General features: G+C 40.5%; 3 protein-coding genes across 5 annotated transcripts; 1 reads left to right on the top strand and 2 right to left on the bottom strand.

The window, feature by feature from the left end:
- Positions 1 to 154: 154 nt before the first annotated feature.
- Positions 155 to 6,374, bottom strand: tubd1 (tubulin, delta 1). The gene is made up of 8 exons (XM_053320974.1): positions 6,075 to 6,374; positions 5,357 to 5,504; positions 4,540 to 4,756; positions 4,062 to 4,293; positions 3,227 to 3,391; positions 2,961 to 3,089; positions 2,029 to 2,212; positions 155 to 406 (listed from the first exon to the last, which is right to left on the bottom strand). Exons 1-8 carry the CDS (start codon positions 6,220 to 6,222, stop codon positions 301 to 303), a joined length of 1,329 nt encoding a protein of 442 aa, XP_053176949.1. The 5' UTR covers positions 6,223 to 6,374; the 3' UTR covers positions 155 to 300.
- Positions 6,375 to 7,175: 801 nt separating this feature from the next.
- On the top strand, positions 7,176 to 15,731 carry rps6kb1b (ribosomal protein S6 kinase b, polypeptide 1b). Its single transcript, XM_053320863.1, has 15 exons — positions 7,176 to 7,328; positions 8,764 to 8,807; positions 8,901 to 9,021; positions 9,118 to 9,186; positions 10,933 to 11,080; positions 11,329 to 11,386; positions 11,495 to 11,595; positions 11,708 to 11,798; positions 11,889 to 11,979; positions 12,092 to 12,199; positions 12,305 to 12,367; positions 12,480 to 12,557; positions 12,789 to 12,896; positions 13,134 to 13,246; positions 14,123 to 15,731. Exons 1-15 carry the CDS (start codon positions 7,260 to 7,262, stop codon positions 14,376 to 14,378), a joined length of 1,518 nt encoding a protein of 505 aa, XP_053176838.1. The 5' UTR covers positions 7,176 to 7,259; the 3' UTR covers positions 14,379 to 15,731.
- A 1,372-nt stretch (positions 15,732 to 17,103) lies between these two features.
- On the bottom strand, positions 17,104 to 22,059 carry slc33a1 (solute carrier family 33 member 1). Of its 3 annotated transcripts, none has more exons than XM_053321257.1 (10): positions 21,996 to 22,059; positions 21,405 to 21,465; positions 20,832 to 21,289; positions 20,550 to 20,703; positions 20,245 to 20,440; positions 19,886 to 20,085; positions 19,607 to 19,791; positions 19,374 to 19,491; positions 18,563 to 18,778; positions 17,104 to 18,469 (listed from the first exon to the last, which is right to left on the bottom strand). In XM_053321257.1, the coding sequence occupies exons 3-10, from the start codon at positions 21,245 to 21,247 to the stop codon at positions 18,302 to 18,304; spliced, it is 1,653 nt and encodes a 550-aa protein (XP_053177232.1). In that variant the 5' UTR covers positions 21,248 to 21,289; positions 21,405 to 21,465; positions 21,996 to 22,059; the 3' UTR covers positions 17,104 to 18,301. The 3 variants fall into 3 exon arrangements, with proteins under 3 accessions (XP_053177232.1, XP_053177231.1, XP_053177233.1); XM_053321256.1 differs by having other exon boundaries at positions 21,832 to 22,049; XM_053321258.1 differs by lacking the exon at positions 21,405 to 21,465 and having other exon boundaries at positions 21,996 to 22,058.
- Positions 22,060 to 22,530: the final 471 nt, after the last annotated feature.

The following is a 22,530-nucleotide window of genomic DNA, read 5'->3' as shown; positions in this document are numbered from 1 at the left end:
TTTCTCCTTTTGCAGTGCTGTTATTCTCAATCATTTCTGTGCACACGTTGATATTAATTGAAAAACAATGATTTCCTTGCCCATTAGCCCGCTGCAGTCTATTTAACAAGTTTTGCAGTCAAGAAATTGCTTCAATCAGGAATTTATTTCACTAAAACCAAACAATACTGTTTATTTTAAATAATGTGTTTTATTTACATACTAACAATAAATCTGCCAATGAACCACATGACGTTATTGGCCCCTTCAAGTCCAAAGGGACTGTTAAAGGCAAGGAGGTGCTTGTTTTTTTCTTCACTACTAGCACAGCTGGCTGTAGCTGGAGATGACTTGCTCAAGAGATGTAAAGCTGTCGAGGAAATCCTCCTCTGAGATCCCAAACTTGGTGTACTGATGGATGTAGGCCCTGTAACCGTGAGGAAAAAACATGAGTAAATTAAAACATTTGCTGATGACTATTTTCACAAGGTTAAATCTAAATGTTAATATTCACTGCCTCTGTGCCACAGTTAGCATACTTGACCTTGATACTTGCACACTTGAGTGATCATTTATTTTTCCCTTTAACTTGATCAGTGCACAAGTTGACTGCTTTTTACACAAATCTGTCATTTAGAGGAGAATTTTCTCTTCTTTACAAAGCACAGCTTTGCATACAGTACAGTGGGGAGAACAAGTATTTGATACACTGCCGATTTTACAGGTTTTCTCACAAAGCATGTAGAAGTCTGTCATTTTTATCATAGGTACTATTAGACTGTGAGTGACGGAATCTAAAACAAAAATCCAGAAAATCACAGTGTATGATTTTTGTATGACATAAGTATTTGATACATCAGATAAAACAGAACTTAATTTTTGGTACAGAAACCTTTGTTTGCAATTACAGAGATCAGAAGTTTCCTGTAGTTCTTGACCGGGTTTGCACACACTGAGGCAGGGATTATGGCCCACTCCTCCATACAGATCTTCTCCAGATCCTTCAGGTTTCGGGGCTGTCGCTGGGCAATACAGACTTTCAGCTCCCTCCAAAGATTTTCTATTGGGTTCAGGTCTGGAGACTGGCTAAGCCACTCCAGGACCTTGAGATGCTTGAAGCCACTCCTTAGTTACCCTGGCTGTGTGTTTTGGGTCGTTGTCATGCTGGAAGACCCAGCCACGACCCATCTTCAATGCTCTTACTGAGGGAAGGAGGTTGTTGGCCAAGATCTCACGATACATGGCCCCATCCATCCTCCCCTCAATACGGTGCAGTTGTCCTGTCCCCTTTGCAGAAAAGCATCCCCAAAGAATGATGTTTCCACCTCCATGCTTCATGGTTGGGATGGTGTTCTTGAGGGTTGTACTCATCCGTCTTCTTCCTCCAAACACGGCAACAAGTGGAGTTTAGACCAAAAAGCTCTATTTTTGTCTCATCAGACCGAGGGAGATTGACCGTCATCTTGAACTTCTTCCATTTTCTAATAATTGTACCAACAGTTGTTGCCTTCTCACCAAGCTACTTGCCTATTGTCCTGTAGCCCATCCCAACCTTGTGTAGGTCTACAATTTTATCCGTGATGTCCTTACACAGCTCTCTGGTCTTGGCCATTGTGGAGAGGTTGGAGTCTGTTTGATTGAGTGTGTGGACAGGGGTCTTTTATACAGGTAACATGTTCAAACAGGTGCAGTTAATACCGGTAATAAGTGGAGAACAGGAGGGCTTCTTAAAGAAAAACTAACAGGTCTGTGAGAGCTGGAATTCTTACTGGTTGGTAGGTGATCAAATACTTATGTCATGCAATAAAATGCAAATTAATTATTTAAAAATCATACAATGTGATTTTCTGGAATTTTGTTTTAGATTCCGTCACTCACAGTTAAAGAGTAGCCTACCTATGATAAAAATTACAGACTTCTACATGCTTTGTAAGTGGGAAAACCTGCAAAATCGGCAGTATATCATATACTTATTCTCCCCACTGTAGATGTTCTCTTTGCTCAATTCTCCTAAAACTAATATTTCATTGACTGTTCTGACTGACTCACCTAGAGGCAAACATATTCCAGGCTTTCCCAACCATGTTATCCAGGGGTTTGAGCAGAGCCTGACTGTTGCTGACAAGCGTAGCAGATTTTTCATATTTATTAAAAGGCACTGGAGATTTCCACAAGGTGAAAGCTTCTCCCGATGAGAGCCAGGAGGTGTAGAGGGCTGGGTCCTCAAAGCCGCCTGTAAACAGTACACAATTCTCATCCTTTGACCTGCACAATCTAAAAGCATTTAAATATATACAATTTAAAACTTGATGCTACTTTTAAAAATCAAAGCATGATTTTACCTAGTCATTGCATTGATTGTTTTTATAAAATAAATTAGGGGTGTGGCGATACACTCAGCTCACGAGACGAGACACGATATTGGGTTCACAAGATTGAGACGAGACGAGATTTTAACTATTTTAAGAAAATTTCAATGAGGAAATATTACTTCTCTTTTAATTGAAATTCACACAATGGAAATTTAATTGAAATGTTTTAACTAATCATCTTGTTATGAATCACTTCAGTTCTACTTTCTAAATATATAATTATCATATGCAGTATGCAGCACTGTAAAAGGTTTCTCCATATAGATATTTTATAGATGGATCATTTTGGTATTTATGTAATTAACAACCATAAATACAAAAGTTAGATACGATCACAAATACTAAAAAGTAAATTATAAAAAGAGTAGAAACAATTCTAATATATAAATATAAATATAAATTAAATAAAGAATCCAATTATCAATCAATCAATTAGCTCTCCTCATCTCATACTTCTGTGAGCTCTTCTCAGCAGGTAGAAGCTGCAACAAGGTTAATGATCCACACGTGACATTAGAAAAAGAAGACATGAAGTGCGAATGAGCCATAGAAAACCGATCGGATCTCGTCACACCCCTATAATCAATACATTCCAGCCACATATCTGACCTGTCTCTGCACTGTAGACGTCTTTCCCTCTTAGTATGAGCAGGTTGGCTAGAGAGGTGTTAAAGCTGGGTCCTGTAAGACTCCTGGTCCTCTCAGAGCCGGCAAGTGGACGTACCTGCCAGTCAATACCTAATACATAACAAACAATGATCCTCAAATGTGTTGTATGAGTTCACTTATAACCGATACAGATGCCCTATAATTACTTTAACTAGCCGTAATAGATACTGAAAACGAATGGCACATGACTTTTTGAGAAAACTTGCCTTCCTCCATCTTGGCGTTGGAGATGAGCATCTGTCGGAGGTGTTTGAGCAGGCCAGGCCAGCTAAAGGTGCTGTACGCTATGGAGGAACTGGGCATCTGAGGGATACTACTCACACTGAGCAGCTTGTACTCTGGGTGGCAAGTGAGGGCGCTCACCAGCTCACCTGAAAGAAATTCAAAAATGTCATTATGAAGGTTAAGAAGTGCTGAAGTGAGGATGATTTACAGTGAGAAATCAGTAATTGTCTGATAAAATGTTAAACCTGACAGAAGATGGTATTTAGAATTAATTTCTTTATTGTTATATTTTACCGTAGCAGCTTTTCCTTTACCTAGTTATTAGTTTTTTAGATGTCATAATTTTAGATTTTTTTTTTTTTTAATTTTCAGTACATTCATGATACATCACATCTTCACAGCTGATGAAAATATAAATATTGCATTTTGAATTGAGTTCTAGGATTCAACTGCATGAAATGTTATTAAATGTATAAAAACACAATAATTACAAATGGAAAGCGCAAAAGATACTATCTTATGTACAATAGGTCTCATTGATGAGTTGAACCATCTGGGTTCTCTCCACAGCATCTAATGTGTTCATGTGTGGAACAAGGTGGGACATGTATTCTGATGTGTTGTATTCCTGTAAAACAAGCTATTTAAAGAATTCACCATTTTCTTTGTTAAGGGAATGGTTGTTATACCATAATATTCCTGGAAATCTGTGTGTGTGTGTGCGTGTGTGTGTGTGTGTGTGTGTGTGTGTGTGTGTGTGTGTGTGTGTGTGTGTGTGTGTGTGTGTGTGTGTGTGTGTGTGTTGTCCTCTCTCACCCAGAGGATTTCTGCTGTAGACACCGTGGGAGTCAGCAGTGAGTACGGGCTGTAGAATGCTGCCCAGCTGCTGAGCGATGACCGTGTTGATGTCGCTGAAGGAGATGTGTTTGATGTTGAGCAGCTGGCTGCAGATCCTGTGCACCGTGTCGTTCTCGTGCACCAGGATGGCGTCTGATAGCTGATAAAGGTGCGCCAGCGTCAGCACAGAGTTGTAGTTCTGGACAATCACCTGAAAGACATGTCATTCATTACTGTATATTTGAGCAGGCTCTATTTATTGTACATAACCACATATATAAAGTAACATCACTTTTTAAATGTTTAATATTTATTTCAGGACTCTTTGAACTCTTATAAATATGATTGTGCCAATAAAGATGATTCTGAAACAACAGCATGAGGGAAAAGCTAACAGCAATGCTAACATATAATACAATAAGTCAGTAGCTGAGCACACTGACAGCCATCTCCATACCTCCCCCGTCCCATACGGCCAGGTGAGGTGGTTGAGGATGAAGGACTTAGGGTAAATGTCTCGGAGACACTGAGTAACATAGGTACCGACTCCAGAGCCCGTCCCCCCCGCCACACTCATCATGGCCATGAGCCCAGCCAGTCTGTCACAGCGTTCCACCTCTCGCCTCACCAACTCCTCCGCCACTTCTCTGTGACGAGGACCGTGGACACAATACCTGGCGTGAGACATGAAGCACGTTACCAGATTTGTTTTTTTTGCCCTCTACATTCCTTTTCTACACACAGAATATTGTTTTATTGCATTTGTGTTATTATCACATATGTAAAACATGCATTATTTAAGCAGCTCATTTTCTTCAGATTAGAAACAGAAAATAATCCCAATTTAAGATCCACTTCCAACTAAATATTAAATGTGATGCTTATCTTCAAAGTCAACACATACAATAAATCCTAAAAGTGTCAGGGATGAAACTAGCTGACAGCTACTGAGCTCATGTATCAACAGATTAATCTCCATGACAACTGAACAAATCCCACCTGCACATGAAGACTGTGTGATACGGTTGAAAGGTCCAGAATAAATGTGATGTGATGATAACAAAATTATTCCTATTTAATAAAATGGAATTAGAGAATTTTGATTTTTTTACCTACAAAATTACTCAAATCAATTATGACAATAGTAGTCAATTTCGTAGTTGGCAACTAATAATTGACCAATGGTTGCAGCTCTACAGGGAACAGTTAGGAAAACATTTCACTACACTACAGAAAGAGTGGGAGGAAAATCAATAAAACAAAGATTTCCTTACCCATTAGCCCAGTTGTTCCCAGAGCCCTGCTTCTGATGGAAGTATGACGTGTCTCCATACTTCCACCTGCCAGACTTTGCAGCCTTGGTTAAACTCTGGTTGATGACCTTGGGCTCCATGTCTATCATCACTGCCCTCGCCAGAAGTTCTGATTAAAAGACAAAAATTTACAGTATGTCACTGGACTGTAAAAGATTAATTCTAGGCCTCAATCTGGTGCACTGAACTGGACAAGTCTTCGTGTGTGACTGAATGTGTGACATTGTTGTACCGATGCACACTCTGATAAATGCTTCTTGTTTGTACCACATCATCTAATTGTTCAGATCATGTCTGTTCATGCTGTTTGATGCCATCCTTCTTGTGGACAAAAGAAAATTCAATCAAATTTGATTTTAAAAAAGATGATTAATTATCAATTATGTATTTGATTAATAATTGTTCAGTGTGCAAAATACTGAGAAATGCATACTGTATACAGTTATATTAAAGAAAAGCAGCACATCTTCACATTCAAGCAGCTGGAAACGTGGACCAGTGTCATATGCTGTTTGATAAATGGCTTAAACCATAAGTTTATTATCAAAAGTTTTGCCTGCCCTTTTCAAACAGATCCACCAATCGATTAGTCGACTTTTTGAGTCCTGATAAGTGACAAATCCGCTACAGAAAGTCGCCACTCAATCCAGAGAAGGAGGAGCACGGGGAAGGCTCTCACCTCCTTGTGCGCTCCGGTAGAAGAACCTCTCACAGCTGGAGCAGCTGTATGTCCTCTGAGCCTCGAGAGCATCACTGCAGATGACGTCAAACAGCTGGTGGCCCACCTGGTTACCGCACTGACCGAGCTGCACTGTCACCACAGACATGCTCACACCAGGCTGACAAACAGGATCAGACCGTGAGACCAGCCAGTCTGCTGTTCACTGCTACATCCACGACCTGAATCACGACCAGCTCATGACTGAAGCCAGGAACCGACCATACACTGTATCCGACAGTTCAGTTGTGTTTATGAACTGCCGCCACGACAACTTCCTCTTCTTCTGTTGAGTGTTATGTCTGTTGGCATCATAAAAGTTTCATTACCGCCACCTGCTGGACTAGCATCACAGTGCAAACTATTCAGTTTACAATCAAAGTGACCCAATTGTCTAGTATAATATAACCAGTGGTGGAAAGTAACTAACACATGTATTAATGTATTGTACTTAAGTACAGTATTATGTGTTATATACAGGTGTTAACAGAGCATAGATGAGTTAGATATGTCATATTGGATTCAGGCCGTTTTGTTTTGATGAGGGGTCAGGATCTGGAACAACGTATGGTGATGTTAGCTTTTCAAAATGATTATGAGCTGTAAAAGTGGGTTTAAAAGCATATATATGCATTCTTAATGAGAATGGAAATAAAAAGGGAAAATGTGTTAATTGTTTAAATTGTAAGGAATGCAATGTGCACTGTTATTGTTTTGTGACACTAGTATTAGTTTATTGTGATAAATGTCCAGGTGACCAGTCCCTTCAAAAGTAACTAGCCATGGGGACTCAACCCTGTACACTATTTGTGTCAGAACTGAAACTGAAAAGTTTTGAACTGAAACTGAAAATAAATATTTTTTGTCTTATAGTATATATTTATAATTATGTAATCTAATTTCGCCTTAATTATTTCAGTTTACTCCAGTTTTATGCTTGAGAGGTTTTTTCAATTATAATGACCCAGATTTAATCCCATAGAAATCAGATCCTCCAAGTTACCGCCCCTTTCTCTGAGCGCTGCAGTGCGCATGCTCAGTGTAGTAGCCGGTTATGGCGGCGGTGTGTGTTTGTCCATGAGGTGCGGGGGACGCCTGCCTGCTATCCTGCGGTCTGTGACATAGCGATTCGAGTGAAGCGCCGCCATGGCTGGAGTGTTTGACATTGATTTGGACCAGCCGGAGGAAAATGTCTCCGACGATGAGAACGAGGAGGTACATGAAGTTGTCCCGGCAGAAAGTGTGTGTGCACGGCAGCGAGCTGCGAGGCTGCAGGCCTGCTCTGCTCCTGCAGCTGGAGCTCTCAGGCCTTTTCAGGCAGCGCAGCCTGCTGCGATCATTACTCAGCTGTCACTGCTTCTCTGTTGCTTTCTCTCCACGGTAGCTGCTGATTAATTTGTTAACGCTGCCGTGGTTAAAAACACAGCGCTGTCATGTCCGGGCTGTGTAAACAAAGCCTTACTTGGCTTTAAGAAAAAAGAGCTGCAGAGATAAATGTGGCTCCGTGTGCAACAGTTTATTTTGGCAGGACTGTCACAGAGAGAGCGTGTGTGTATGCGTGCGTGTGTGCACTGAGTTTAAACGCACCACACTGCTGTGCATTTAATATATATATAACAAGTAACATCTATTTTGTGTGTTTATTTAGTAAGTATGCAGCATACAGAGAATGTGTCTTTTTGTTTACTCCAAAAACACAACACAAAAGAATGACAATAGAACGAAAGTACGGTCATAATAATAATGAAACAAACAAAGTCGCTGTAAAATTAAAGGAAACATTTTCAAATTAAAAATCTGTTTATAGAAAATAACATTTTCAGTAAAAAATGAAATTATCAGTGGAGGTTAAATGTAACATATAATGTCCAGTCCAGTTTAATGAAATATAAGAAAGTAAACAGTTCTTTAGAATAACTTTTATCACAACAATAATAATAATAAGGATGATGATGATGATGTTATATCATATTTTTTATGATCAAAGCCATAATCATCTGCTATTACAGGAGATTACATTGAGATTGATACAGTCATTTCAATATCCAATCACACGCACTAACCATAGACTGTATATTCTACAACCATAGAATAACCAACACATACATGTATATACAGAAGGGTCCAAAATCTGAGACCACTTTAAGACCTCTGTATTTACACAGGACACAGGACTTTTAACATCTTTTCAGCTTTTTGCAAACTGTCTTGCATCATGTTGATGTGCATGTTGCATGGATTTAGCAACTATTGCTCCACAGCAGCTCATGTTTGTCAGTATCACATCACAGCTGTCAGAACAGGGATATATTTAGTTGAATTTATCAGAAAAGAGGATATATGTGTGCAATACTATTATACAGTATTAGAATGTCACCTCAGAGTAAATGTCATTTAGATTGTATTTAGCTTGTTATCATTTAACCACAGTCATTAGAATTTTTACAACAATTTGTTCATTATTATAAATGCTTTACTATTACATTAGTTAGGTAACAGATATACAGTGCTGAAATACACATGAAAGGAAACACAGAAAGGTGCTTAGAATGAAGAATGTAAAAAAATGTAAGGAAGAGAAAAGTAAATCAAAGTCTGAGCCAGTATTGAACACTTAAAGACATGTGCTCATGTCATGTTTTCCTCACAGGCGCAATGCAATGACATCATGGACCAGTGTACTGGATTTGAATTGTAAGTATAGAATGCGTCTGTGCTTGTGTGCTTTACGTACATTTTTTTTTGTGATTGATGAAGTGTGAGCATGTATCCAATGTGTGTTTGCAGCAACATGGATGACTGTGAGAAGATTGAGATATCAGAGGACAACGTCAACCAGGGGACAGAGAACATCAGACCTGAGTGCTTTGAGCTGCTGCGGGTTTTAGGGAAAGGCGGTTATGGAAAGGTAATGGTGGTGCCCAAGAAGCGGCAAGCCATGAGAATCGTATTTCTTCCAACTCTCCATTTGACAAACATGTAATTTACTCTCCTCTCTGTGCAGGTTTTTCAAGTTCGGAAAGTTGTCGGCGCTGCTTCTGGCAAAATATTTGCCATGAAAGTTTTAAAAAAGGTACTTTATTCACTTCATACACAATCAATTAAGAGCGATTCACAGCTGCTTCCTGTTTCGTATCATGTGAACATCATTGCACGCTTGTTATTACAACTAAACATTATGGCGCTTCTGTCTGTGAATATTGGCTGTCCTTGAATCCAGTGGTGGGGTAAGATTTCACTTCTAGTTGGTAGATTGCCATCTGCGTTGCTCTGCTGCAGCCTTGAAGCACTCTGCCTCAGCTCCATTAGATTCCCCTTGATATTCATACTGCTTCCTGCTTGATTGGCTAAAATGACCCCAGTGACAAGCTGAAGACCTGCCAGCTTTCAGCCAGTCGTCTCAATCGCACAGCGGCAGGCATTTATGTGCAGCACTGGTAATTTTGGGATTAAGGCCGGGGGCCCATATTTATGACACATCTCAGGGTTAGAAATCAGTCTTAACTTGCCCGAAAATTCTCAGAGTGACACATAGGTGGTCCTACGTTATCGTTTCAAAGTGAAAGCAGTTCATCATCAGTCTTATCTGAGGAAATAACTCCTGTCTGTGGCAGAATTCAGGAGAGTTGCTGAGTTGTTCTGACCTGTTCACCGTTCCCAGCAGTTGAACAGTGATAAGACAAATAGACAGTGTAGGTTCTTAGAGCTGTGGCAATATAACATGTGCAATATTTGATTTTAAATAACAAACTTTTTAAAAGATATCATTGGAATTTAGATGTATACAGGTTTTGTCCAAGATCCATTTACAGAGAAAAATAACAATTTAATCTTACGGAAAATTACAGCCATTACTGTGATGATTTAGGACTTAACAGCAGCGGTAGCCATTAATTCACCTCATACCATTTAAACTTGAACTGCAAATAGTGTGTCATTTTTAGTCAGTTTAGATTAAAGCATATTTTTAATTAAGTTAGCTTGTAAAATAAGTGACAACATACTGTTTTTTGTAATTCAGTTTGATGTCTTGCTTCACATTATTGCTAAATTGACTTGTCAGTAGTTCCAATGTGTTGATTGCACATTGGAACTACTGAGACAACACGACAGGAAGTCATCATTATTTATTTCTCTTTATAGTACTTAGTGCAATGAAACGTTAATGCCATTGACTCTTAAATGAGAACTTTGATCATTACTTTGTGTGTGTATAGTGACGCTCATAAATAACAGGACTCTGAAAAGCTTGATAAACACAGGCCCAAGTTATGCTGCGGTCCAATGCCAGTAACAGTTTAAAACAGTTACAAACTTCCACGCTATTACAATTTCTGAGACATTTTGTGTAAAACACACAAATCAGCGATAGTGTTAAGACTCCCTGGACCTCGTTTGTCATTCAGCTTGTATTGCATTTTCTCAATTCACCCTTGAACCAAAGGGCTTGTCACAGCCTCTGTCTGCCTGTTAGAGCTCCGTCTGTTGTCGTTGTCCCAGTACTCAAAGCTGAGATGACACTGGTGCTGACAGGCTGCTCTTTAGCTTTCTGACAGAAGAGGTTAGCAAATATAAACAGCAGCAGCAACAGCAGCAGAGAGGAGGGGAAGGAACAGAAGGGGACTGTCCATGCACATACAAAGCAGCATTATAGAAAATGAATACAAATGTGCATTTCAAAGCATAGAAGGCTTAAACCTTGTTAAGCTTTAGTGTTGCATTTACTACTATGAGTTAGTTAGAATCAATTGTACTGCTCTTAGTGGAATCCTTGCTACTTAACTTATGGTGATATGTTTTGTGCGGTTGGGGACGCCAGGCTATGATTGTACGCAACGCCAAGGACACAGCCCACACCAAGGCGGAGAGGAACATCCTGGAAGAGGTGAAGCATCCCTTCATCGTGGATCTCATCTATGCCTTCCAGACGGGAGGGAAGCTGTACCTCATCCTGGAGTACCTGAGCGGTCAGTACGAGAAATGTGTCAACTGGTGCGAAACCACACTCAGAGACAGTGTGAAATCGTATATATTATTATATTAAACATTTCTAATCATGTTAAAACATAATGCTCGTCTAAGTAGAACATAGATGATATAAACACACGCTGTAACTTACTTTCACATGTCAGGGTCATTTACACGGCTCAACCTTTAGAAAGCAGAGACATCACCACCCATGTTAATAGTGTGCAACATGTTTTGATGTGTGCAGGAGGAGAGCTGTTCATGCAGCTGGAGAGGGAGGGCATCTTCATGGAAGACACAGCCTGGTGGGTTTTTGTAATATGCTGTTATGTAGCTGCTACCAAAGATATCGTGTGTGACGCAGTTCAATTTGCAGCTGGCAGTATTTTATGAAATATTTACTTTGTCTGTAGTTTCTACCTGGCAGAGATCTCCATGGCTCTGGGCCATCTGCACCAGAAGGGCATCATCTACAGAGACCTAAAGCCTGAGAACATCATGCTCAACAGTCAAGGTGCGTGCGTGCGTGTAAATGAGAAGAAATCAACATTTAACTTCTGATATTCTTTTTTCTTAACAAAAAAAAAAACAACATCCAAAAAACAGCTTTGTACATTTCCTTCCAGGCCACGTAAAGCTGACAGACTTCGGGCTGTGTAAGGAGTCCATTCACGACGGCACAGTCACCCACACTTTCTGCGGTACCATCGAATACATGTAAGTCATACTCTTGTGTTCTTCCTCATGCCTTCACTCACTAGTATAATACGCTTACATCCAAATATGCTCCCTCACACTTGCTCTCAGGGCGCCGGAGATCTTAATGAGAAGCGGACACAACAGAGCAGTGGACTGGTGGAGTTTGGGCGCTCTGATGTATGACATGCTCACAGGAGCGGTCAGTTTGTCATTTTTACGTACATCTAAACAATCCTGCTTAAAATCATATAACATATGAGTCATGAGATTGCAGTGTTTGAGTGACCCCTTTTTCTCTTTTCCCACCGTAGCCACCGTTCACTGGCGAAAACCGAAAAAAGACCATCGACAAGATCTTGAAGTGCAAGCTCAGCCTCCCACCCTACCTCACACAAGAAGCCAGAGATCTCCTTAAACGGGTATCAGCTGTCTGTTTTTCCGTTTCTGTTTTCTCAGGGTTACAGTTACAGTTATTTAGGTTAAAGTGTGTCTTTATTATTCTAACGTGACTTCTGGTCATGTAGTTACTGAAGAGAAACGCTTCGTCGCGGCTGGGAGCGGGAGCAGGAGATGCCACGGAGGTGCAGGTGAGGATATGAATTTGCCAATGCGAGGCTGAATGCACGGATACATAACACCGGCTCTACTACTGCTTTTATATCAGATACCTAACAGCTGTTTTTGTGTCACATCACATAGGCTCATCCCTTCTTCCGACACATCAACTGGGAGGATTTGCTGGCTCGAAAAGTGGAACCTCCTTTCAAACCCTTCCTGGTAAGTATCAGAGGTCTAGACCACATGGAATTCTAAAGTGGATGCTACTTTTATTAGCTTTAATTCAAGTGTGGTTTAACTGTTGTTTCCTCCCTTCACAAGATGAAACTAACTCAGTAATCAAACCCAGGCCTTCTCTTGTTTCACACCTCCATCCTGTTAGCTGACACGTCTACTCATGTTGCTGCGCCTCGGTCCTCACCTGTGTGTGTCTTCTCTCCACCTTTGCAGCAATCAGCCGATGACGTGAGTCAGTTTGACTCGAAATTTACCAGTCAGACACCCGTGGACAGTCCAGATGACTCAACCCTTAGTGAGAGTGCCAATCAAGCCTTCCTGGTAACTTGAACAGTTCATTAGATATTTCAAATAGACAGTGACTCCTGATCAGCACAGTCCAAAATGTTCAAGTTTAAAAAAAAAAGATGCCAAAGCCCGGTTTTACATCTGCATTTTAGCCATAATTAATTTCTGATGTTTCATTGAACTTCAATCACTATTCTGTTGTAACACTCAAAGACATATTTGTTTTAATCAGGTGTGTTTCCCTCTAATGTTTCCTCTGTGCTGTTGCAGGGTTTCACATATGTTGCTCCGTCAGTCCTGGAAAACATCAAAGAAAAGTTCTCATTTGAGCCAAAAATCCGCTCACCTCGACGGTTCGTAGGCAGCCCGAGAACACCTCTCAGGTACGTCAGCCGGACCGCAGCAAGCGCCTCCGAGACAATCACGTCTGTGGTGGAAAAACCAAGCCTCACTTAAGTTCTAAGTTTTTCAAGTTTTAGGCTTTGTTCAAGTTTTGTTAAGTGTTGAAGTTTATTTCCCAATTCAAAATGTTGCGTTTCAGTCTGAGACCAAGAAAATAAGTCAAAGCATTTATTGTACGGAGGCTCTGAGAGAGGAGTGAGGGAAAAAAATTCTGATGATCCATTTTTCTCTCCTTTGTATGTGAAAAAAGGTTTTGCAAGAATAATCTAAGTTCCTTTCTTTTCATCAGTGAAACATGTGATTTCTCCCCCCCCACAATCATTTTTAAGTGTTTGTTGTGTAATGTAATACTTATTTCAGCAACAAAAGGCTGAAGTTCAAAATTATCCCATAATTGTCAAAAAAATAGTTGCATTTTAATAGTCATAAACACAGGAGAGAAAACTATTTTGATCAGATTCAGAACATCCATCAACCAAATTTTTTTCTCACTTACCTCTCAGGGCTACGTATAATTGTAATATGCAAAATTAAAGACACGTTTCCATGTACAGTTAAATTCTTCCTTTACTAAGAAAAGAACACTACAGAAGCCCCAGTGGATGTTTTGACTTCATGTGTTCTGTGCAGAATACAGAAATGTTTGGCAGCCTCAGGGCCACATACTAAGATTACCGTACATGTTGTCATGACAATAATTATCTTGAGTTTCCTCATCATGCACGTTAATCGTTAAAACTGAGAATTCTGTTCTCCCGGAATCTCAATTCTTGGTCACTGGAAAATATTAAAAAAAAGACTCCTGCCAAGTTGCTTATTGCTACAAATGCCTTAAATCGCCCCCCGTCTCCTTTCAGCCCCGTCAAGTTCTCAACAGGGGACTGCTGGACCCGAAGCGCCCTCCTCCCCGGTGGAGGACCGAGTCTCCTCCAGTCTCCTCAGGACCAGGCCATGGAGCTGTCCACCCCAGAGCAGATGGACATAACGACCAGCTCCGAGGCCTCGGCCCCTCTTCCCATCCGCCAGCCTGCCGGGGTCAACCTGGCTCAGATGAAGCAGCAAGCGTATCCCGTAGTGGCGAAACGGCCCGAACATCTACGTATGAACCTATGACCCACCACACCTCTTTAGGAGAGTTTATTTCTTGACTCTTTTCTTTTTTTGTTGATATTTTTTAAGAAACAAAGCAAAAACATATGAATGCTAGAGACAATGAAAATCAAAAATTGCACATCTGCACACTACATATACTGTCACAGCCTGGAGTTTGTGCGTGGGTCCGGGACTCCAGCGTGCTGCGGTTTAAATGCTACATCACCATCTCACCATGACACCTCAGGTCTCATGACCTTTTGTCCTCTGACCCCCCTCCCTTGCTGAACTGGACTAGTAGGACTGGAATCTTTTGAGGAGCTACAGCCTTTGTGCGACCTGGAAATCAGAGGCAATAATGTATCACACAGTGTGCAAACGATTTACCCTAAAATGCAGTTGGTCTATTGTACGAGACAACATCCAAAATGCTTTGTGCTATTTGAATGAGCGCCAGGAAGGAAATCGCTTCCATTTGGAGATTTTGACAGTACTTCTTCTTAGACAACAAACACTTCCTGGCTCTGAATGAAATGATATAAGTTAGATTTATTATTGAAAAAAGATCAAATGAATTATTGTGAGCAGCGGATAAGCAGAGGTTCCGATATATAGCTTTATGTCTTACAATGTTTTACAAAACAGATGCATTAACTGTGCTATACAACGATGAGGAATCAAGAGTGTAAATTAAAAGCAGTGTTGACTTTTTACATTCTTTGGTCGCATTAGTGTCGTGGATGACTTGTGGAATGGCTTATTTGATGTGGGGTCCATCCTTCAATTATCTGCTCTTCAGCCACTATCCCTAATGGAAAAGCAAAAAAACCTGAGTCGAGTCGAGCCGAGTAATTCTAGAACTGTATAATGGAGAAGCCCCATTAGGGATGTATCACTGGATTAGTTGACACATCACTAGACATAATTCAGCTTGATGAAATGATAGCGTGACTCACTCTCCCATCAACACCCAAAACCCAGATCTCAGTGCTGCTCTGTGTGTTTCACCTCCTCACACACACACACACACAAACACACACTTCTTCCTCTGGCCACCTAGGAGACTGCAGGCCCTGGTGGTGGCGCTGGGACATCAGACCCCGTCTTACCCCCGGAGTGAATTCATAATGGAGACTGTGTCGCCAGTTGATCTGGACACCGTCTGCAGTTGTGGGGTTTAATGCTCCAGAAACTTGGGGCAACATTTACAGCCTCTTGCATCAGCGCTCACTTGTTTAGAAGGGAATTTTTAAAATTCCTGAAAAGCAAGAAAAATTATAATAAAATTTCAAAAAATACAAAACGTGTCATTGTCTTCTGTGTGTGTGATATTTCCACTTGGAGAAAACACTGACTTCAGAAGTGTGCATATTGTTTTTATTACATACAAGATTTGTTTCAAATCTCAATATTACATCCTATGAAATCACGTTCATCATCAGAACATCATGGAGCTGCGGACATATGTAATTTCTCACTGTACCACATTGCCCTGTGCTGTCGTCTTCTTTCCTGATTTTGGTAATTGGAATCCTTGTAAACAAAAATTGTGCAAATAAAAAAAAAAAAAAAAAAACTACATAAAAGAAGTAATCTAAAACTCCAGGCGAAAATATAAAAACAAATGCACCTGTTGCTGAATTTAATACATCTACTGTTGTATTTGTCAAAGAAAATCAAGTTCAACCATGGTGTCCTTTTAATTTAGAAAAAGGTCTCAGGATGAAGTTTTGTCATATTACAGAAATGAGGCACAAATCAAAAGGCGTACTACACATCACAGCAACATCAGGTAGTATGAAGTGAAGAAGCTGCTCATGGTGTGTGTTTAATGTACAGTACAAGAGACCTCTGTGCACTTAAAAAGGAAAGTAACCTCTACTACAATAATCCAAAGTACGGTTGACCTGTGGTCCACACAGTAAGAAATCTGAACATTAGTTAAAATTTGTCTCATCCTCGTGAACATGAAATCAGAATGATTGACATGAACCCTGATTGTATATTTCAATGTTAACATTTAACAGAGTAGTTCAATCTTCGATGCTGGCTTTAGAGAAAACACTGCAACACTAAATATGTACAATATGAAAAACACAAACCGGGATTTTATTTATCAAGTGTCTCACCAAAGCTGTTGGTCCGCGATCTGAATTTTGTTGCGGGCAAATAAATCAATGTATTTTTTTTTTTTACAGGCCACTTAAAGTCCCCAAATCAACTATCTACATGTACTCTATATGTAGTGATCATTGTTTTGAAACCTGAAAGTAGATCAATGTAGCTAAAAACCTCCAGTGGTGGTTAATGTCCCACTCAGAACACAGATCACAACTGGCTTTGTGGATGTTTAAGTGGCTAAATTATAGCTCCTGTAATAAAACAAAAAAATAAAGCATCTATAAAACTTTGGAATATAATAAATAGGAGATTCCACACAACATAAAGTAAGTTATCAGGAGTAGTTTTTCTTCTTGCAACTTAAAAATAACTTCTCTTCCAGACCCCTTTTATATCCAGAAAGTGAAAAGCTGCACTGAGCTATGTTGCTATTTAAGGTCTGAATTGGTCCTGTAACGGGTATAACTGATCAGATTTAAAGGAACCATCTGTAAAAACAAATAGGAAATGTATCAGTTAATTCAACCACTGCTGAAGTTTTCTAAGCATGCTGTGCAAATTGAAGTCTTTATAAGGAATGTGAACTAAGCTTTGTACTCTGTACTCTGTAAAAAAAAAAAAAAAAAAGAGAGAAATAACTGAAGTAATGATGCTGTTTTATGTCATCTACAAAACTATAATATGTTACCAAATATTAACAAACTGTATTACCGAATTACAGTGTTACTCATCAAATGTATCTGTTGCATTTTCAAGGTATCGTAAAGTTTTGTAACTCAATTATTTCAGTACAACGGAAACGAACTTTGAATGTTTGTTGGATGTCTTCAAATTCAAACTAAACAAGGCACAAGACTTAAAATGAAAAAGAAAAAAACACACATTTAAATAATCATTTTTTAAAAAGAACATTGATTCAGTCAAATGTGTGTGAGTCAAACAGCAGTGAACGTTTACCTTCAAACCAGTTTTAACCTGGATTAGCAGACAGTGAGTAGAACAGCTTTGGGGCAGTTTTAATAGTCGGAGGCAAGACAACAAAATATCTCACCCTGAAAGTAATTCTTACATACACAGTAAATGTAAATAGGGATTATATACTCTATTATATACTGTATAAGTACCTCTGTTACAACACCTGAAAATATTGTTATTACAGAGACAAGCATTTTTACTTTTTACATCTTTTCCTTTTGGCGTCCTTTATTATAGAATAATAAAGAGTAAATAACTGGCCAGGAGGGTGAGAATGAATGTACAGTGTTTAATTTACTACAAATCAATTTACATGATTTCTGGATATTAGAGGGCTCAAATTTCAAGGGTTTTTTTTCTTCTCCTTTTGCTGCCATTTTTGTCTTTAGGTGATCAAATGCAACAAACTCAACCATCTGCCATCCGTGCAGGTTTAAACAAACAAATAATTTGAAAGTGCTATTTGACCCATCTCTGGTTTGGTGGTGCTATTTATAGCAGCAGAGTATGGTTTCAAAAGATTAAAAAAAACAGTTAATATTTCCTACAGAAGTTCTTAGCTAATATGAATGGTTGTTTCAGTTTTCCGAAGGACACTGTTACAGTCAGCAGTGATGATGAGAGGGACTTTTTACTTCCACAGAAGACAAAGATATTATATTTCTTCGTAGTTATGTTTTCTGAGGTGACAGAAATGAAACAGAGCAAGTGTTTTCTGAATGCAGCAGCTAAAGCGGGACTGGATGGATGAGGATGGAGATACAGTATGTCCAGCACTCAGCTGTGTTTGGAGCAGAATATGCAGAGATGCAAGAAAAAGGAGTCGTGTGGTGATGATAAGAGCGTCCTCATTGATTAACTCTGCACCTCCATGCAGAGGGGCTCTCTTCCTGCAGCCTCCTCATTTTCTTCCCTAACCATACCCACCAGGCTAGGCCAATCACGACGCACACCACCGACTCCACGTAGTAGCCGTCCAGTGTTGTCACGCACGCTCCGCCCTCCTTGACGCACAGCTGGAGATGGGAACAGGGACAAAAAAAAAGTTAGTTTATGTTTTCTAGGTGATTCAATCTGGCACACACTCCTTCACGCTTGTCCTCACTTACCCCCGCCTCCTCTGGGGAGCCACAGCTTTGCCCGACGGCTCCCTGGCACTCCTTTGAGGTCAGTGGATCCACCATCCACAGAGCCAAGGTGGAGGGCCAGTTCCCTCCTAGGTTAGTAACCGTGTTCAGCAGCGTCATGTAGGTTCCGCCAATGATGGGGTCGCTCACTTTGGCATGGAAGGCCATGCAAGCCACATACATACTGTACAAAGCCACCTGCGTGCCAGAAACATGAGAAATCTTCTGTTAAAGCTCCATAATTCTCAAACTTGCCGTGAATTTCACACTTCATTCTTATCACTTGAGATATTCATTTGGTGGATTTACTGATTCTAATAATCTGGTGGCCATAGTCTGAGATGGAGAACAAAACCTGCAATAAATCAACTATTCCTTGGTTCAAAAAACATGTCATGTCTCATGTGTTAAAAACTTCAAAAACACTACTGTAAAACAAACAGATCACAGCTTAATCTTCCTCATATGTAAAAGAGAAAAGGCTCACATTTTTAAGTATCAAAGATGCACTTTGATAAGAGGAAATAGAAAATCCTCTCAATACAAGTTGGCCCATATGTACCTGTTTAAGACTGAGCAGCTGTAATAAACTGGACATTATACTTAAAAATGAAGCAGTAACAAACACCCATTAGCATATCTTCAAGACACATTCTGATAAGAAGTACCGAGGGTTAAATAGTCTTTCTTTCAGGCAGTTTGGCACTGTCTGTATGTTGCTAAAATCCTGTTGCATGGAATAAATATGCTCGGAAAAATCAAGATAGTGAAGAGAATAACAGAAATTCCAAACCTGATGCACTGCGTAGCTCAGCAGCACTATGCCATAGTAGTAAACAGGGAACCCCCCGTCTTGTTTTACACTGGGAGTCCACAACACCAGCAGAGCGTACTCCAGTCCTATGATCAACCTGCAACCACACAGCAGCACTTTGTGTTAGCTTTGAGTTCATCCAGTGTGTGTGTGTGTGTGTGTGTGTGTGTGTGTGTGTGTGTGTGTGTGTGTGTGTGTGTGTGTTTGTCTACCTAAAAGGGTACGCCTTGTAGAACACATCCAGAGGTCTGGGCCCCGCTGTGTATTTACTGATGACCACTGGTAGAAGGATCTGAAGAGGCACCATGGGCACTGCCAGCAATGCCAACTGCTCCTTGGGAACTCCGGCCTCCACCAGCTTCAGACCTGTCACTGCATCTGCTGCAGAGAAGCCAATCTGAAACACACAGGATGTTCATGTTAATGGTATCACTTTCAAAGTTTGTATTTCAAAAGGTAAACCAAATACTTATCAAGTAATGGTTACGTACTTTAGCTGTGAGAAGCAGGGTGCAAAAGGTGAAGACTGTGGGCATCTTGATGATAGAGAACAGCAAACTATAGGTTTCTGTGACACCCTTTGTCTCCTCCTGGACTCTCCTCCTCCCTCTACTATGCTCATTCTCCCTTTTAAAGATGGCTACCAGCGTTGTGGAAACCAGGAACACCATTCCCCAAAAAAACAAGAAGTCTGCAGTTGAAGAAGAGAAAGAATTGGAAATAAAATAGTTTAATTTTGGAGTTATAATGCACACATTTCAAATTTGATTTGATGCACTCTCAGAAACAGATCAAACTGCCCCAAAAAGTACAGCAAAAGGAATGGTTGGCGGGGGGGGTTCACTTATACCTGACAAGGTGACAATGCCCGTGTCCTTGGGCTCTATTCTGAGGTATTTATTGCAGAAGTCAGCTGACTCCAGAGCCAAAAAGAGCACATTCCCCAGGAAGTATCCAGCTGTCTGGCCCACAGAGTTGCACGTAGATGCGTAGCCCACATTCTGTCTGGACAACATAGTCAGAGCCCAGCCATCCACAGCGATGTCCTTTTTTGAGGCAGAGAGAGAAGAGCCATGAGGTGACTGGAGTGAAACCATCTCTCTAGCTGAATGAATTTCTCTTTCTGAAAGTGTCACAGTGTTTGTGGAAGCCTACCTGCGTTGCTGCCAAAAAGGCTAGCATAAAGAAGACTGCGGTAAGCATCGCCACATTTGGACCTTCCTCACTCTGCAGCAATGAGTTAACTGTTACAGAAAGGTAGAGCATGAAGAGACCCAGCAGGTACTGTGTGGGCACCAGCCATGACTTTCTGTGGAAGCAGGTGGGGGACAGAGAGTGGCATTTAGAGGATCAGGGGAAACAAATACATAGTGTAAAGACAAATTGTCCATACAGACTAAATCATTGACAAAAGCAGTGTACATATGTCATTCTTACCTTCTGCCAAACCTGCTGAAGTAAAGCGCATCCACCAGGGGTGCCCAAAGAAGCTTGAGACTAAATGGCCAGAAGACAAAGCTGAAGAAGGCCTGGTCTTTGTAGCTGACACTCCTACTCTGTAAGATCAGGGGGATGCTCCCTGCCAGTCCTAAAGGAATCCCCTGCAGCACATAGAGGAACAGAAGGAGCAATATGTTCCCCAACTCGCCCCGAACCCCAGGCTGGACTCTGCGATGCCTCCTGTCCTCTGAGTCCGATCTTCTAATAAGACCCTCTGCTTCATCGTCTACCTCTGGCTCAGAGGTGCTCGTGTCTCCCCTGTCACTGTCCCTCATGTTTCCAGGAGGGAGAGAGACACCCAGCGGCTTCCTCTGCCGCCCGTTCTTGTGCGTGATCAAATCTGGGTGCTCCATGTTGGAGCAGTGGGCATCAAGCGTGCTGTGCCCTCAGCAAATCTGCAGGGGAAGATGAAATGGAGGTCTTGAAACAGAAAGAGGTTTAAGTGACTGCTGACTACCTGCAGAGTCACAGTGATAACATTCTTCTTTGACTGGTTCCTTGAATACGTACAGTGAATACTGTGTACACACGCTGCAGGCCAGTCTGTGTAACACAGTGAGGAATGGAGCACCTACAGGCAGACAACATGTAACCATTTTGAAAAAAAGAAAAAGAAAATAAGTTTCTTAAAATTAATGTGAAAATGCCAGAATTATATTGACCCAAATTGAAGGGCCCATCATTTCTAACACTTTGTAGTTTATATACTTTAGACAAGAATAATAGACAAACTTAGATAACCAACACAATGTCCACACCTGCTGAAACAGTCTGATTGAGGGCAACGATAATCGATAATCAATGAAGTGACGTCACCTAAAGTTAACAGCTGCCAGCTTAACATTGACTACATCAAAGGTTTATTAATCAAGAGCAAATTAGAGAAAATACAAAGGACATGCGTGAGATGAAACACACAGTATGAGAGCATGCGTACCTGGTGATGATGATAGTGAGAGCAACAACATGCCAATGTAAAGAGAAGAAATCAAACGGCTGAATTATTGAACCAATCAAAGCGAAATCGATCTGACTCTATGATTGTTCACACGAGTACTGCTGCCTCTTTATTTAAGGCGACAAAGATGAGAAAGTAAATACCGTTTGACTTTATGAACAGGTTACATCAGGGTAAATCAACACAGGACAGCCAGGAAATGCCGCGTGTGTTACGTGTAATTGTGTCCGGCGTGTACAGCTGACGTGTTAAAGTACAGCTGAGAGGAGTTCCGCTTCAGTTGACAACTGAAGCGGAAATCCTCTCGCTGTACTTAGCCTGCTGGTTTCGTCACTGATGTGCTGTGTAATGTTACATGTTTACATGTTATTTGGCTTTCATAATGTCCAAAACATGTTATTCTATAAATGAATTAATGTCATTAGTAAAGAACCACTCTCATAAGGGTACGTTTTATGGCAGCAAACCTCTTACTTTATAACTTTATGTTCTCTTTTGTTTTGACTAACAACCCCTCTGGTCAGGGGCGTTAGAACATTGATTAGAACATAAGGTCTTTTTTTTCAGCATTAAATAATGAATCTATCCTTAGTAATGGAATATTTTATTTACAATGTACTAATGAAAAATGATGGTTTCTTTTTCTTTTCTTGTTTTTGGCAAAAATTCAGAGAGCAA

The sequence above is a fragment of the Scomber japonicus genome, chromosome 6 (assembly GCF_027409825.1).
Source record: "Scomber japonicus isolate fScoJap1 chromosome 6, fScoJap1.pri, whole genome shotgun sequence".
NCBI lineage: Eukaryota > Metazoa > Chordata > Actinopteri > Scombriformes > Scombridae > Scomber > Scomber japonicus.
This window is presented reverse-complemented; position numbering and strand designations above follow the sequence as displayed.

Coding starts and splice junctions, on each gene's coding strand:
- tubd1 (XM_053320974.1), bottom strand. CDS start 6,222: ATGTCTGTGGTGACAGTGCAGCTCGGTCAGTGCGGTAACCAGGTGGGC. Junction 4,294..4,539: donor GGCCGTATGGGACGGGGGAG/GTATGGAGATGG, acceptor CATGTCTTTCAG/GTGATTGTCCAGAACTACAA. Junction 3,090..3,226: donor CAACGCCAAGATGGAGGAAG/GCAAGTTTTCTC, acceptor GTTATGTATTAG/GTATTGACTGGCAGGTACGT.
- rps6kb1b (XM_053320863.1), top strand. CDS start 7,260: ATGGCTGGAGTGTTTGACATTGATTTGGACCAGCCGGAGGAAAATGTC. Junction 11,081..11,328: donor CATCCTGGAGTACCTGAGCG/GTCAGTACGAGA, acceptor TGATGTGTGCAG/GAGGAGAGCTGTTCATGCAG. Junction 12,368..12,479: donor GAGATGCCACGGAGGTGCAG/GTGAGGATATGA, acceptor CACATCACATAG/GCTCATCCCTTCTTCCGACA.
- slc33a1 (XM_053321257.1), bottom strand. CDS start 21,247: ATGGAGCACCCAGATTTGATCACGCACAAGAACGGGCGGCAGAGGAAG. Junction 19,792..19,885: donor CCCTGCTTCTCACAGCTAAA/GTACGTAACCAT, acceptor TGTGTGTTTCAG/ATTGGCTTCTCTGCAGCAGA. Junction 18,470..18,562: donor GCTCCCCAGAGGAGGCGGGG/GTAAGTGAGGAC, acceptor TCCCATCTCCAG/CTGTGCGTCAAGGAGGGCGG.